We start from the raw sequence: 15,704 nt of genomic DNA, 5'->3' as shown, positions 1-15,704 counted from the left end.
CTGAGGGATGAAAGGAGAAGCCTTTAGCCATTAGTTCCCATTTCTTCGGTTGCCTCATGGGGCAATAATGCCACCCCGTAGTGAGTACCGAGCCTGACAGGTACCCTACCTCCCACTGCAGGAAGTAAGGAAGGCAAAATGTTGTCAAGCTCCACCTGGGATCACTAGCGGTAGGTGCTCCCAGGATTAAGAGATGAGCCTAAGATCATGCAAAAGGGTATAGAGATGTCTGGTCCATTCTAAAGGTAGATCAGAATGTCTCAGTCTCCAGCACTAACCCTCTCTGGAACTCACACAATGGACACCTTTCATTCTTGCTTGTTCAGCATCCCTTCTCCCTTTTCTGGTAACAGGATTCCTATTGGGGGACTGGTAAACCAACTTTTACCCACTTTCAGTCCCAGTAGTTGGATGAGGCTTACCTCCTCACACCCTCAGATGCAAGGGTTGATCCAGCCAATCAGCACACTCTGTCCCTCCCTCCAGCAAGATGATTGGTCCCAGAGCAGTCACTGGATCCTAGCAGTTCTTAATCTTCAACAAGCTATCTATGCTGGCAGAGGTGATTCTATACCAACTTCTAAGGGTAGGACTTGGAGGGCTTATACCAACTTGCACATTCATCCCACTAGATGTAGACACTACCCCCCAGACAAGCTGGCAGCCACCTCAGCAAGCACTCTATGCCAGATGGAGTTGGGGACATGTCAATCAGAATCAGTGGGGCTCTGTCTGGCTGTAAGCCAGAGAGATTCGCAGGACTCTGGTTTAAATTGTTAGGACAGGGCCTCCCTGGTGGCACCAGGGGTTAAGTCTCAGCATGAGTTTGATCCCCAGCCAGGGAGCTGACCCACATGGCCCAGCAGACCTCTTCTGTCCTGCCCGCTGCTCCCCTCAGTGGTCTATTTCCATCAAAACACTTGTTCTGCTCCTCACTTTGTCTCTGGTGAATCCTCTCCCTATACCCCAGTTCTTGTGTGCATAGATAAATAAATAAATAACTAAAATAGAACGCAGGGACAGATGTGATAATTCTGACACAGAGGTGGTTAAAGCAGACTCTGGCACCTGATGATGCTTGAGGTCACTGCAGGATCCCAGGTCTACCAACCACAGTGGAAGTCCTCACTATGAATGGTGAGAAAAAAGACAGAAAGACCAGGTCCCTGAGGATAAGGACATGGGTGAGTTTTTTAGTCAACCAGGCCTCAAGTTCAACTTATTTCTGGACTTCTGGTTATATGAATCAATTATTCCTCTCCACTGTTCAAATCAGTTATAAAAGACAACTGTTACTGCATGTCAAAAAAAAAATCTCAGGGTGGAGACATTGAGTAAGCTGAGACTTAACATCTATGACCTCACTTGATCATCATCTCACTCTGGAAACTACTTCTCTGACCCCCACTTAACAGACAAGGGGGGGGAAAAAACCTCACAAGTGAAGACACTGACTCAGTGATTCTACACTGGGAGCAAATTTGACACTTGACACTTTTTGGTTGTCACAACTAGGAAAGGGGGGAAGGGTGCTATTGGCATCTAGTGGGTAGAAGCCAAGAATGCGGTTCAACATCCTACAGTGCACAGAACAGTTCCCGACAAAGAATTGTCTGGGCCAAATGTGAACAGTGCTAAGGCTGACAAACCCTGCTTCACTAACCCAGGGCCTCTTGAATCTAGGCTCAGAGTCAAATGTAAGTCCCTCCGCTGAATGTGACTTGAGTCCTCTTTGGACACGCAATGTGGCCCAGCACTGGACCTAGTCAGGAGAGACACAGCTAAGACCCAGGACAGCGAGGGGCCCAAGAGCCAGAGGGTAATTCAGGGGCCACTGTCTATGCCAATTTTTCCCTTGGTCAAGGACATTCCAAGGTGAGCCCCTTGCAGATTCCTGCATAATTTCCTGGCCCTCCTAGCCTATGCTTCAGGGGACCTGGTGAGGCCTGTGGCTCCATGCCCAGGGTCTCAATTCCATTTCTACCTGTTTGTCTGGCATTTGCTGTGCAAAATTGGAAATTAATAATTCATCTCACCAGATGAATAATTCAATAGAGGAAACAAAGGGCTGTTGGCAATGGCTGTTTTGAGAAAAACAGTCCCATGTTGCTTTCGAAAGGGAAACTCTACAGTTAGGTTGGTGTCTGGCCAAAATGACTCTAATACTGGACAGTTTAAACAAACTCGCCTTTGGAGGGTGGGAAGTTGGTGAGGATACTGGGGCTTCCAGAAGGGTATTGGAGATTCTACTCCTCTCCCCATATCACTTCTAATCTCTCTTACTTAACTTTCACAGTTCACTACAGCTCAGCGTAACTGACACCTATTCCAGGAAGCTTTCCCGGATAACCCAACCAACCCAAATCTGAAAAGGCTTTCTCTTTGATCCCATGTGTTAGCCATTTAGCTCTGAACGCTGCTGGTCTTAAAGTCACACTCTAAGCCATGTTTTTGCCACCAGAAATTCTTTTAGTGTTTCTCTAGCTGGGGAGGAAGAAAATCTTCAGCTGACAGCTGGCAGAAATGCTTCTTAGCATTTAGAGCACTTGCTTCTTAGAAGCTCAGATGAAAGCCTCAACTTTGTTACTTAAAAAATGCTCCCCACACCTCTGTTGCAATTCAAGGGCACAGCCATCCTGGGAGCTCTTTCATGGAGTCTAGATTAGAAATCTTCTTTCACGGGAGCCTTCTATTAAGGGAAGGTACTACAATTATGCAGAGTGTAGGAAACAGCCTAGTACCTCAGCATGTACTTGCTTGAAGTGGTCCTGTCCCGAGCACCAAAGTATTTTACAAAAGCGAATAATCAGCAAAGAGCTGATAGATGTTTGCTTTGTGGCCCTGGGCAAGTCATTTTCTCTCTCTCAGCCACAATTTCTCTACTTGGAATTGGAAAAATTGCTTTAGATTAGCTTGGCACTTTGATTCAATCATTCATTTAGCAAATATTTATCATAACTTATTAGTACAAAGTTTGGTGAATAAAATGGATAAGGTCCAATCTTTGTTAGGTCACATAGTCTAGTGAAGGAGAAAGTCAGTGATTAAATAACACAAAAAAAATACATGATGAGCTATGGGCTATGATCATTATATGAAGCTATCAGTAGTTAAGAGTGTGTATTACATGGGAATAATTACAAGTTGGGATAAGAAGAAACATGTAGATGGGCCTCCCTGGTGGTGCCAGGGGTTAAAGCGTAGCACTATGAGCGATCCACAGCCACACATGAATTTGATCCTTGGCCAGCTGGCCCACATGGCACAGCAGACCTCTCCTGTCTGGTCTTCTGCTCCCTTCAGCAGTGCAGTAGATCTGCCTGTTCTGCTCCCCACTCTATCTCTGATGAACCTTCTCACCCCCCCACACACACACCTCTGGTCTATACCCCAGTTCTTGTATGCATAAATCATTTTTTTTTTTTAAGAAGAAGCAGGTAGAAACATTACATTAAAATAGGAATTGTGGTGGGAGGAATTTCAAGCAGAATGAGCTAGTGCCTGGAAGGAGGCATTTAGGGAAGGTCAGAATGGCTTCATTCTAGAGTCTTCCAGGGACTGTGTGGCCCAGAAACACGAGAAGGCTAGGCTTCCCCTCTTCTTGTGATGGTCAGGGCATAAACTCCATAACATTTTTTTCATGCTTTCCCAAAGAAAACTAAAGAACTGGCTGTATTCCACTGCATTGAAACCCCATGTTTAATGGATAAAAACAAACTACTAACACTCCCCATCACCAGAGTAGCTGGAGATATCCTTTGAAAGCCCTTTCTCTCAGAAGCTACATGAAAAGTACAAGATGTTACCAAATAAAAATTGTTTAATCTTGAAGTGAAGCTAAGATCTCCCTACCCCTCTGCAATTTAAATCAGGTCTCAGTCCTTGAGAAACTATTTCTAGCTCCTGCTCTGTAGCTCACACTGATGATCATTACTGAGAGGCCTGGAAGTGCCAATTGCCACTTTGATGGGTGGTCTGAGCACAGAATCACTGGGCTGTGTGGGACAGATAGAGCTACCCTTCCATCTCCCCTGGGTGGGGCCTTGGACAAGAGTCAGCATGGGGACTTTGATCCCAGTGTCCATTCTGCAACCCCTGGCAGTGGGCAGCTCTGGGCGAGTCCCATCCTCTCCTCTCCTCTGGGCCTGTTTCATCTGTAAAATAGAGGTTTAGACTACATGTTTGATAAGGTTCTATGTTTGATTTGGATTATCTGCCATTGTTTTCTAAAGGGTGTTCACACCAAAAAATGTCCCCATCTTTTCAACTATTGCTCACAGATCAGTGACAGAAGGTAAGACGACCACTATTTATAAATTATGATGAGTGGATAATCAGCAGCCTTCAAATTAGGCCTTCCTCTTTGGAAGCTGAGAGGTTTGGTTTTAAGTTGTTTATCATCATTTAATGCTGTTTTCTCATTCACTCTAACCCACAGGGGCAGGGGAGAATGACAAGCAGATGTTTTATTATTTAGGGGCTCTGGGGGAAGATTTGAAACTTTTACTGCAATGATCATTCTCTGCATTCTTCTGAGTCAGCAGAAGCTTTGATGAACTCAAGAGAGGGCAGAGGGATTGAGATAGATATAGAGCAGAGGATGGTTGAGACAAAGCATGGCTTAACAGAAGTTGCTGGGTCCAGCAGTTCCTGGCTACAGACAGCATGGGTTATGAAATTCATGTATTTTTATAACATTTTGCAAAGAGATTTCATTGCCATTATTTCATTTTCCCATGAGGAAAATGCCATTGCCTGAGCTCAGAGCACTATTGTCAGGCCATCTCTGTGGCGTCACAGGATAAAGCACAGCACTATGAAGCTAGCCAGCCAACAGCAGTTTCAGCATGAATTTGATCTCCAGCTGGGGAGGTGACCCACATGGCATAGCAGACCTCTTCTGTCTGCCCGCTGCTCCCCTCAGCAGTGTACTTCATCAATCTACCTGTTCTGCTCACCACTCTGTCTCTAGTGGGTCCTCTCACTGTCCCTGTGCCTCTGGCCTGTACTCCAGTTTTGTATGCATAAATAAATAAATTTTTTTAAAAAAACCACCACTATTGTCTCTCATTTGAATCTCCCTAATTGTATAGTCTCCCTGGTTGTGGTATATTACCCTAAAAGTGACCATAAAAATATAAAGGGATAGAAACTAGATTAGTGGCCACTGATGATGGAAAACAATGACTGATTCCTCTTCTCTTGAATCAAAACTGACTTTATAATTTGAATTAACCAATACATATGGAAGAAATGATACTGTGTGTGTTCCAGAGCCTAAGCCACAAAAGATATGGCAATTTTCACTTTTACTTTATCAGGGCCCAATTACTATGTAAAGATCTTCAGGCTGAGACCATGGTTTCTCAATCTCAGTGCTATTGAAATTTGGGGACAAATAATTCTTTGTGGAGGTGGGCTGTCTGACGCACTGTAGAATGTTTTGCAGTATCACTGGCCTCTACCCATTAGATGTTCCAGTTGTGACCACCAAAAATGTTTCCAGATATAATCATGTGCAACCTGTGAGAAAAAAATAACCCCTGCTTATGAGCCACCAGACTAGATGACTGAAGGAAAAGAGACCATGTGATGAGAGAGGCCTACCAATGTCCAGTTGGTCTAGTCAGTCTGCTAAGAAGTCAGACACATGAATGAAGATGGCTTCAATATCACAGACTCAAAGGAATACCCATTTGAATGTTATCAAATGATAACCCTAGAAGACACCACATGGAACAGAAGAACCAAACCTAGTCTATTCACAGAAACCTGAGAAATAATATATCTTTGTGAGCTACCAATTTGAGAGACCATTTGTTATACACATCAACAGATACCTGTAAAACTGTTCTACCTCCATTCTTGCTACCACTGATCTTCTCCACTCCCACGACTACTAGAATGGTCATTCTGAACTACATTTCTGAAATTCCTGAGTTCTAGTCAAATTTCCCAGGTCCCTCCACACCATTCAAATTCCTTTGTATAGTCCACCCAGTACTTCATAATGTCACCTTTCTTGGGAGCCCCTCAAGCCCCAAGATTCAAGCTATACATGTCTACTTGCAACTTCATGGTCCACTCTCTTTTATATCTTTTTGTCTTTGCCCAGAGAATGATCTCTTTCTATTATGCTCTTCAAACCTGTCTATTCCTACATTTCCTGACAATTTAGATTAAAGAGCATCCTGTCCAGATTCCAGATTTGCATTGTTCATGTAGATCCAACAATCTGGTGCTTTCTCCTTATAATACCTCAAAATACACAGTGTAAATCTACTAGTAATACCAGATCTCAAATCACACTGTAATTCATGTTTTCTTCATATTTCTGAAGACTTAAAGGTTAAAAACTTTGAGTCTGTTGTTGCTTTATTGATAGTATCTGGTATATAATAGATCTTAAATAAATATTTGCTGAGTGGAAATAGTAGGCTGAACTAAGTATTACTATTTCCACTATGCAAACAAAGAAATGGAGGCTCAAAAAGTGAGGCAAGTTGTCCAAGTTTTCCCATGAGCTAGGTCTTCAGATTCTACCACCAGTTCACTTCCCACTTCTGATTCATGGACAGGTAAGTAACCTCTCTTCATCAAGATGTAATGACTTGCAATATTGGCACTTCCTTCTGGTAGTGAGCTTGAACAATTAGCAACCTCATCTCTGTGCCAGTTCTAATTTCTAAAAAAGATTCTTCAAGTGGCTATGAGAAGAACTTAGCATCTAGAAATTGTGTTAGCATAGAGCCCAACTCAAAGCATTTTAGGTAGAAACATGAATAAGAAAAATTCTAGGGGTATCTGGATTCAGGTGGACCTGGGTCCAGGGATCAAATAATGTTCTGGGTACTAACTCCTGGCAATTCTAGGCTTTAGTTCATTTTCTGTATTAACAATCTCTTCAGAAAGAGAGTTTTTTGTTTTTACTCCAATAAAGATCCCAGAATTAGATATCACTAGATAGGTTTGAAAAATTATGTACCAATTCTTGAGTCAAATACTGTAGCTGAGTGTTTGGAATGTGCCAATTAATCAGCCTCATCTTAAAGTGATGTGGAAATCAGTTTCAAGACAGCTCTCAATGATCTGCCTTCCCATATCCCTTACAGTCTCCCACATTGAACCAAGGTTGGCCTATGTGAACAATAGAAATATAGTTGAAACGATGGTATGTGATTCTAAAGCTAGGTCATAAAGGTTTTGCTGCTTCTACTTTGATCTCTTGGATTGCTCCCTCTAAGGAAACCAGAGTTGGCTATGTACCCCAATGTGACCTCAGTTAAAAATAATACAATTTTAAAAATATACAATTTAATTTTAAAAAATGTATTGCATGCATACAGAAAAATTCATAACTCACAGGTGTATGTATGTTACTTTTCCAAAGTGAAACTCTATCTAGTTACCCCAGGAAATGTCCTTCAGCTTCCCTTGCAGCCTCTGCCACTTACCAGCCTCAGAAGTAAACTCCATCCTAACCCATCTCATTAGTTTTGCCTTTTTTAAAATTTTCTATAAATACACTTGCAGTCTATACGTCCTCGGTTTTCTTGTACTTGACATCACATTTATGCTTTTGACTTGTTAAAACTCATCTCATGAATTAAATATGTAAAAATGATGACTGAGGTTAGAAAGGAAATGGAAGCCCGAGATTCTGAGACGTTTGGTATCCTACTTGGGATTTCCCGAGGTGGGGAAGGGCCCACTCTACACCCTTTCTGAGAAGCAGAAAGCAAGGTAGAACACACAGGGGGTGTGGTTACAGGCGAGCGGGGAGGAGCCTGAAGACCGTGAGCCTGGCCCCGCCCCCGCACCCCAGCGACAGTTGGCGCCGGGGGCCGGGGCCGGACGTAGGCTTCCTGTTGCGCCTGCGGAATCACCGTTTGACCCCGGAAGTGTCGGCTCTCCGGGAGCTGTCACCGTGGACTTCGGCGGCGGCGGCGGCGGTGGCGGCGGCGGCGGCGGCGGCACAGCGCCGGTAGTGAAGCCGCCGAGGTGAGTGCGTGGCTGTGCCCTGCCGGATGCAGAGCACGGGCTTGGGAGGAGCCGGGGCGGCCTTGGGCCTCCCCGCCTCCACCGCGGGGCCTAGGCTTAAGCTGCCAGAGGGGCTTTCAGTCCCCCTCAGTGCCATCCTGCCCGAGCCACGAGCCCTGGGTTTCGAGACCCGACCCCAGAGTGACCTTGGATGACTCGATGCCCCTTCACCCCGGCCTTCAGTTTCCTCAGGGTTCATTCATTCGTTCCAGAAATCTAATGCCTGCTGCACGCCAGGCACAGAACTAGGCCCACAAGGCTTCCACTCCCATGGAGTTTACAATCAGTAGATGGAGACAATCCTGACAAGGAAATGCACAAGATGATTAAAGATATAATAACTGGGAGGATCAGTACTTTAGAACAGGCAGGGGAGGTCTTGAGGAGAGTAATACTGAGTTGAGACCAGATGGATGATGAAGAGGCAAACTGAGGCAGCAGAAACCATGGCGATGCTTGGTAGTCGGTGCTTGCACCTGCCTCCCATTTTAAAGAAAGCCCTTTCCTTACTTTTGATTTCTGCTGTCCTAATTGGCCCTGGGGATGCAGTGGTTGATGCAGCTGTTGTCATGATCACTGTTAATTCTTTTGGTGTATAGTCTAGTCTTTGGTTAATTTCTACCCATACTTTAAGTGAAAATGCAAATCTTCCCTACTCCTTCCCACAAGCCACTTTTCTCTTGAATGTTTAAATGTTGTCATAGCCTCATGGGCTTTGCTCACGGAGTATATATCACAGTATTTTTATTTGTTTGTATGGTTATTTGTCTTGCCTATAAAGATTGTAAACACTGTGAAGGGCTGGACCAAGTCTGACATTTGTCTCCTTAGTATTTTCTGGACTTCAGTGCCTTGCCCAGAGAAGATGCTGAAAAATCGTTGAATAGAGGAATGAAATGATTAACATAGTCTTTTCTCTCCAGTTGTTCATAGGTGGCCTCTCTTGCCACTAAGTTATTGTCTTCCTTTTCCACGCATGTCTCTCCTTAACTTAAATGACTCCTCATGGCCTAAAGATGAAAGACCAAAATCTTAAGCACTTAAGGTTCTCTTTGAAGTAACCCATCTTTCCTATCCAACCTGGTCTCTCCCTGCTTCTGTAATCCTCTCCCTTACATTGTGTCTTCAGTGATGCCAAATACCTCCCTCTTCATTCAAAGCCAAGACTCTGAGTCTTTGCTCAGGCTTGCTTTTTTCCTAGAATGCTCTTCCTTCTCACCTTTTCTTCAACATGAGGTTGTAGGTCATCTTTTCAGTGGCATTCTCTCTTTCTGTGCTGTGCTCCAATTTTGGAAATTTCCTATTATAGTTCTAACCAAACCAAATGATAGTCATTCACATACCCAGGAGCTGGAATATATTTAGCCAGTGTTTGCTGAGTAAAATGAGAAGGCCCAAAGTGCTCTGCCTGTGAGTGGGACTTGAATAATAACAACAAATAAACTTTAATGAGTGTTCATTATCTGCCAAGTACTATGTTGAACACTGAACATTGATTACTTCTCACAACAACCCTGAGAGATTCTGTATTATCATTCCAGTTTTATGGATGAGGAAATCAAGGTTTAGAGAGGTTAAGAAACTGTCTGTAGGTCTCAACATGGATTTAAAAAAGGCAAAGCTGGGATTTGAATGCTGGCTGCAGAACTGTATCCACCACCTAGCCTGAGTCTGATCTGCCCTTGCAGGCACTGACTTGCAGAGTGGATTTCTTCTGAAAGCAGATGCTGTGTCTACCTGTCGAGGCCTGGACTATGGGCCTTAGAATTTAAAGGGTGGAGAGCCGCCGCCTCCTTCTGACTCTTTCCCCATCATGCGTCCCCATACTTGACACTCCCTGTACTGTCTTTGGAAGATGAGAATGGAAAGAACTGGGCCTATGAGTCATTTAAACTTCTGCAGGAGTGTGCGGGCTACTCTGTTTCCAGCTGCCCTCCCAGTATCTAAGAGGCTAGGAAAGAAGTATTTTTAGCATGTTCGGGCACAAGAGCCAGAGGTGCTAAGACAGAGGAGCTGGGCTTCAGTTTCAGCCTGGCCACTAATGCCTTTCCTTTGAGCAAATCAGCGTCCCTCTTTGGACATCTGAGCATAATAATCTTTGTCATCCTTAACTGGGTTTTTGTGAGAAGCCAGTAATATAGTGACTTGGTTAGAGATAATACAGTAACCCAACAGAGAATATTATCTATGCTTGCAAAGCTGAGAGATGGAAACTCACCCAAAGCCCCTTTAATTTGCTTTGTGATTGTTTCCAGGCTACCTTATATGCAGGGACCGTGTGTCTGACCCACTGAGCTTCTAAAGCTGGAATAGGCTTGGGAAGTGAGACAGCCTGGAATCTCTCTTTCTATTCCTCTAAGATACAAATCTTGACAGTCTTTAAAGTAGACCATGAACCAGGGCTCCTGTGGACAAACTTCTTCCTGCCTCCTTACCTTTGCTCCTGCTATTTCTTTTATCTGGGGTACCCATTTCCCTGGTCAATCTCCACTATCAAGACTCAATTTAAGGGGACCTCCCTCGTGGCACATGGGTTGAAGTGTTAGCACTATCTAGCTAATAAGCAAGCCACTGCCATGTGAGTAAGTTCCCCGGCCAGGGAACTGACCCACATGGCACAGCAGACCTCTCCTGTCTCACCTGCTGCTCTCCTCAACAGTGTATTTTGGTAGATCCACCTGTTCCGTTCCCCATTCTGTCTCTGGTGAATCCTCTCACCTCCCCACACACACACACACCTGGCCTACACCCCAGTATGCATAAATAAATAAATCTTCAAAAAAAAAAAAAGACTCAGCGCAAGCTCTTCTATTCTTTTAGGGTCTCTAGAAATGCTTTTCTAGAGCACTTACCTCCACTACACCAGACTCTGGACTACAAATGTTTAAGAGCCAGCTTGCTTCACCAAACACTAACTACTAACTTACTTTGGATAGGTTTCTTATCTTCTCTGGAGTTTCTGTTTCCTCATAAAATGAAGACAATAATAGAACTAACCTCAGCATTACTATGAGTGTTAATACATGTAAAGTGGGTTAATGTGTGTAAAATGAGTTAATGCAGAGAAAAGTGGCAGCTATTTGAACATGTTGCTCTTGCTGCTATTGTTTTTATTATTGTTGGCTCAAAAACTCCCTCAAACCAGAGACCCTGCCTTCTTCATAATCAGCACCTGGCCTGATATCTGGACACCTGTCTATGCACATATAATCCATGTAACTCATAGCTGACTAGGCCTTCAGCTTATGTGCAAGGATTCAGAGTTAATGGTTTCCTCATTTTGGTCTTGATATATCTTCATGTTGTCATTGGGACTGTGCTAACTTTCTAATGGCATGTCTTTTAAGGGGCCCAATTCACTTCTGTTCCATGATTCAGCCAAGATACTTTCCTTCCTGTGGCTCAGGGCAAGTGGTTTTGTGAAAAAGAATGTTAGATGGGAAGGTAAGAGACGTGAGATTTGCCATTCGCTAGCTCTGTGCCCAGTTTGGGCATCTGTAGAAAGGCGGTTGCACTGGCAACTTTCTATGAATTCTTTCTTCCTCCTTCATCCCTCTGTTCACCCTTGTACTTCCCTGGAGCCCAGAGACAGTTGTGAAATGTTAATGTCATCTGTAAGTGAGGTAAGGCCCAAGACACTAATCCTGAAAAGACTTAAAATCTGATTGGGAATAGAAGCAGAATTATTTATTAAACATTGATGAAATTGCATATTCTTCAGAGCTTTGCTATTCACGGAAGAGGTAACAAGAGAAAGGGAACTCAGGCAATGTCTTCACAGACCTGGAGCCTCTATTAGACAATCTAAATTCTTTTAGCTATACTTCTCAAAGGGGGTAGAAATACATTAGGAGTCACTTGGGAATGTTTTCTTCCTCAACTGAGACTTCTTTAGGCAAAAGAGTCACTTCAATCTGGATTAGTATGGTAGGAACAAGACCCCTGAGATATATACCAGGAATCCCGTGAAGTCAAAGTTGGAAGCTTCTTTCCTGGCCCTGGGCTCAAATCAAAGCCGGCTCCTGTCCTCAGGAGCCTATGTGTCTGCTCTCTTCTTCCCATCCATATTCCTTTCAGGAGGGTCACGCAGCACAATGCCAGCTCTGCCCCTGGACCAACTCCAGATCACCCACAAGGACCCGAAGACAGGAAAGCTGAGGACTTCACCAGCGCTGGTGAGCCGGTGCCTTGAGGCCATTCAGCCTGATACTATCATTCTTGCAATTTCAGAACCAAAAGTAAATTCCTTCTTTATCTGTTCCAAGAATGACCCAAGGGCCACAGTCAATAATTAGTAACTGAGATACTACTAGGTCTTCCAGACCCAACGCACAAGTTTCCTTTCCAAGGAACAGCTTGAATTTGAGTAGTATTTTCCATGTCGCCAGCCCACACCTTTCTCCCAAAGCATTTCGTTTTGAATCAGAATCTGAAGGCAGTTCTGACTCAGCCTGAGCTGGCCTAGAAATGGATCTGGCCCAAAGCCGGGCTTGGGGATTTGACCCTTTGGGAGGTATTCAGGTTTCAGGCAGGCCTTTCTCAGAGCTATCTAAACTGCTATCCACACTTTAGGGGGAGCACTGATTTCAGAGGTCGGTCCGTCTTTTATCTCAACGGGCTACATACAGACTCGGCAGGGCTTGTGAGAATGAAAAATAAGGAGGCTGTGGGCATGTTGATTACCAGCTATGAAGAGAGATTAGAGCCTCAGAGAGGTGCCAAGCTGCTGAAGAAGGAGACAGACGTGGAGACTGGAATGCCCATACCCACTGCTCTTTTCCCAAGAATATGAGCTTACTAGAACAAAGTGAGAGGAAGTATTTTCTGGGGGCTTGAGTAAAGTCGTGGGAAACAACATCCTTGGTGTTTAATTTCCTGCTTTCTGGAGGCTTCCTTTTACTTCCTAATTGCTCTCTGAAAATAGTATTTAACGTTTATAGATCACTTGCTGTGGGCCAAACCTTCCTAAAACTTCACCTGGATTATCTCCTGTAAGCCACACCATGGCCCCTGTGTGTAGCATTTTGGTTACCCCCATTTTACAAATGAGGAAACAGTGAGTTCATGGTCGCAAAACTAGAATATTAGGGTATCTAGTGTGGGAACCTAGTCTAAGACTGACCAGGGCCCACACCAGTAACCTTTTTTTCTATAAAGCCTCTCTTTTAAATAAACTTATAAGGTTTGGAGAGTAATTATCTGAAAATCTAGAACTGTTCTGTCCACTCATGTAGTCACCTAACAGGGTAGTCGTGTCCTCACATAGTGAGGGAGCACTTGCTATGTGGATACTACAATGAGGAACTGGGGTTTTAAATTAATTTCAGTTAAAATAACCCTTTCTGGTGAATGCCTAATATATTGGCCAGCTCTGATAAAAAGTAGTCCCATTGTTGCAGAAAGTTCTTTTGGATAGAGCAGGAGACTGGCTTCTTGAGAAGTCAAGTCTGATTTGCCACCTCCGTCCTTCCCTGCATACTGCATACCCAGGCTTCTAGACTGTGGGCTGATGGTTGGAATACACATGCAGCCAGGAAGTTTCCTGACAGGAGGGGAGGGGTCCCGAACTGGGTATTGAAGGGTGAACACGCTCCAGCCAGGTTACGTAATAGGAAAAGGGTGGACCTGGCAGAAGGACCCGATATGCCTGAAGTCCTGAGAGACCCAACTCCACGAGCAACCACAAGTCACTTGGGGTGGAAGCAGTATCGCCGAGGTAAGGAGAGTGGGTTTTGCGTTTGATCTCACACATACTTGGCTACGTGACTGGGCAGGTTACTTAACCTCTCTAAGCCTCATCCCTAAGGGTATTAATAGAACCAGCTTTGTGGGGTGGTTGTACGGATAACAGAACATAGTAAGCACTCAATAATGATGGTGACAATAACAATGACAACAACAGAAACAGTGGGGAACAGTGTGGGAAGAGAGGTGAGCTGAAGCAGACAACTGTCTTGACTAAGGAGTGGTCTCACTGGCCATGTGGAAGAGTCTCACCCTGCAGGCCACCAGAATCTCCTGAAAGAGTGTACTGAGATGTGTACCCACCCTATATTTGTCTCTTTAGTCCCAACTTAGGACAAGAACGTGTCTAGTCAAGGGACAGCCACCATGCTGCCTTCTAGGGTGCTGGGTGGAGCTAGTGTTTTCTGAGTGGCTACTGTGCACACAGCATAGAGTTGGTGCCATTGAAAATTCACAAGGCCAGAGTGGGTGAATGAGCTTTTGGGGAATACAAGACTCAAATAAGGGAACATTTGGAGGGCAGTGCAAAGTGGCTTTCTTTCAAGATAAACGGAAATTTAATAAGCAGAGAATATTCAGAAGCTTCCTGGAGCAAGGGGGACTTATGTCAGGTGTGAAGGGTAGAAGATAGAGTTGGAGTCCTGCACTGCCCAGAAATCTTCATGGTTCTATTACCTACAAAATAAAGTCTCCACTCTGGAACTTGGCATTTAAGGACCTTAAAAGACTGAACTATCTCGTCATTCATTTCCTCATTCATTTCTTTGTCCAGCCAGTAAATGTATATGGAGAGTTTGTTTGATACCAGGCAGTGCTCAGCAGACTAGGGATGTGAGCAAGGCTCAAATGGTCGCCAGAGACCTACAGTCTAGTGGGGAGACAGAAGGCAGAGCCTCCCTTTTTAGATAATTATACTGGAGTATCACTGAAGCACAATAAACTCTACATTTTTAACACAATTTGATTATTTTTGATATCTGTTGAAGCCATCACCATCACCAAAATAATGAACATTTCCAACACCAACAAAGGTTTTTCTTGTGCCTCTTTTTTCTCCCTGTCCATAGCAATCACTAAAAGCACTGTCTATGCAGTTCAACGGCAGTATTACAGTCAAGGAAGCCCAGAGTACAGGAGCTAGGGGAGCCCAGGTGAACCCTTAGCCCATTCAGGGATGGGAGTTGGGGAATCTTCCTGGAGAAGGTGATGTCAGAGCTAGGATCAAGTGCAAGACTGGGAAGGCGCGTGGACACTGCTGGTCATTTAGTAGGTCTATAGTGATGCTTTGGTTTAAATCCTTAGTTGCCTCCTTGGCCCTGTGACCTTGGCAAAATTACAAAACCTCACTGAGCATTTGTTTCCTCTTCTGTAAAATGGGGAGAATACTGTCTCCTTTTTAAATAGTTGTAGACAAGAGAAAAAATACTGTGGAATTTGCCTCTTCTGCAGCTGGCACAAGGTAATAGTGATTTTTGTTGTCATCATTCCAACATTCTCTTCCTCCAAATCCATCTCCCACCATCCAGTGCAATCTGTGCCCCCTTTTTTATAACGCATTTTTTAATGCCTCCATAAAAATTCTATTTCTGCCATTTAAAGTCCTTCCCATCCTCCAGGGTCCAATCAGATGCTGCCTGTTCTGGGAAACGTGCCCTTGTCCTCCAGATGTAGTTGATTTCCTTTTGATTCCCATAGTCCCTCTGCAGGTTTGCATTGTCACTTTCTGTTTTGTGCTCACTTAATGGCTTAGATGTGCATCTTCCCTTCTAGAGCAGGGGCTCTGTGAGCACCTGGATGCTTCTCTTCATGTGCCTACCTGGCACAGGGTGCCGGAAAATGTTTGCAGGATTGCAAGGAAGGTAGAACCTCAGGGGTATGTGTATGTGTGTCTTTTGGGGAAAAGGGAAAGAAAGTAGTCT

The 15,704-nt window shown here is 44.3% G+C and overlaps 1 protein-coding gene across 2 annotated transcripts in view; it reads left to right on the top strand.

Annotated features, from left to right (window-relative positions):
* Positions 1-7,926: 7,926 nt before the first annotated feature.
* The window catches only part of ASCC2 (activating signal cointegrator 1 complex subunit 2), a 35,998-nt gene continuing 28,220 nt past the window's right edge, over positions 7,927-15,704 (top strand). For both annotated transcript variants that reach the window (XM_012731137.1, XM_004690892.2), the window contains exons 1-2: positions 7,927-8,001; positions 12,118-12,215. In XM_012731137.1, the coding sequence (XP_012586591.1) occupies positions 12,135-12,215 (81 nt within the window). In that variant the 5' untranslated portion in view covers positions 7,927-8,001; positions 12,118-12,134. The remainder of the gene's footprint in view (positions 8,002-12,117; positions 12,216-15,704) is intronic.

This window comes from Condylura cristata, unplaced genomic scaffold (assembly GCF_000260355.1).
Source record: "Condylura cristata isolate star-nosed mole 26May11 unplaced genomic scaffold, ConCri1.0 scaffold00029, whole genome shotgun sequence".
Classification (NCBI taxonomy): Eukaryota; Metazoa; Chordata; class Mammalia; order Eulipotyphla; family Talpidae; genus Condylura; species Condylura cristata.
This window is presented reverse-complemented; position numbering and strand designations above follow the sequence as displayed.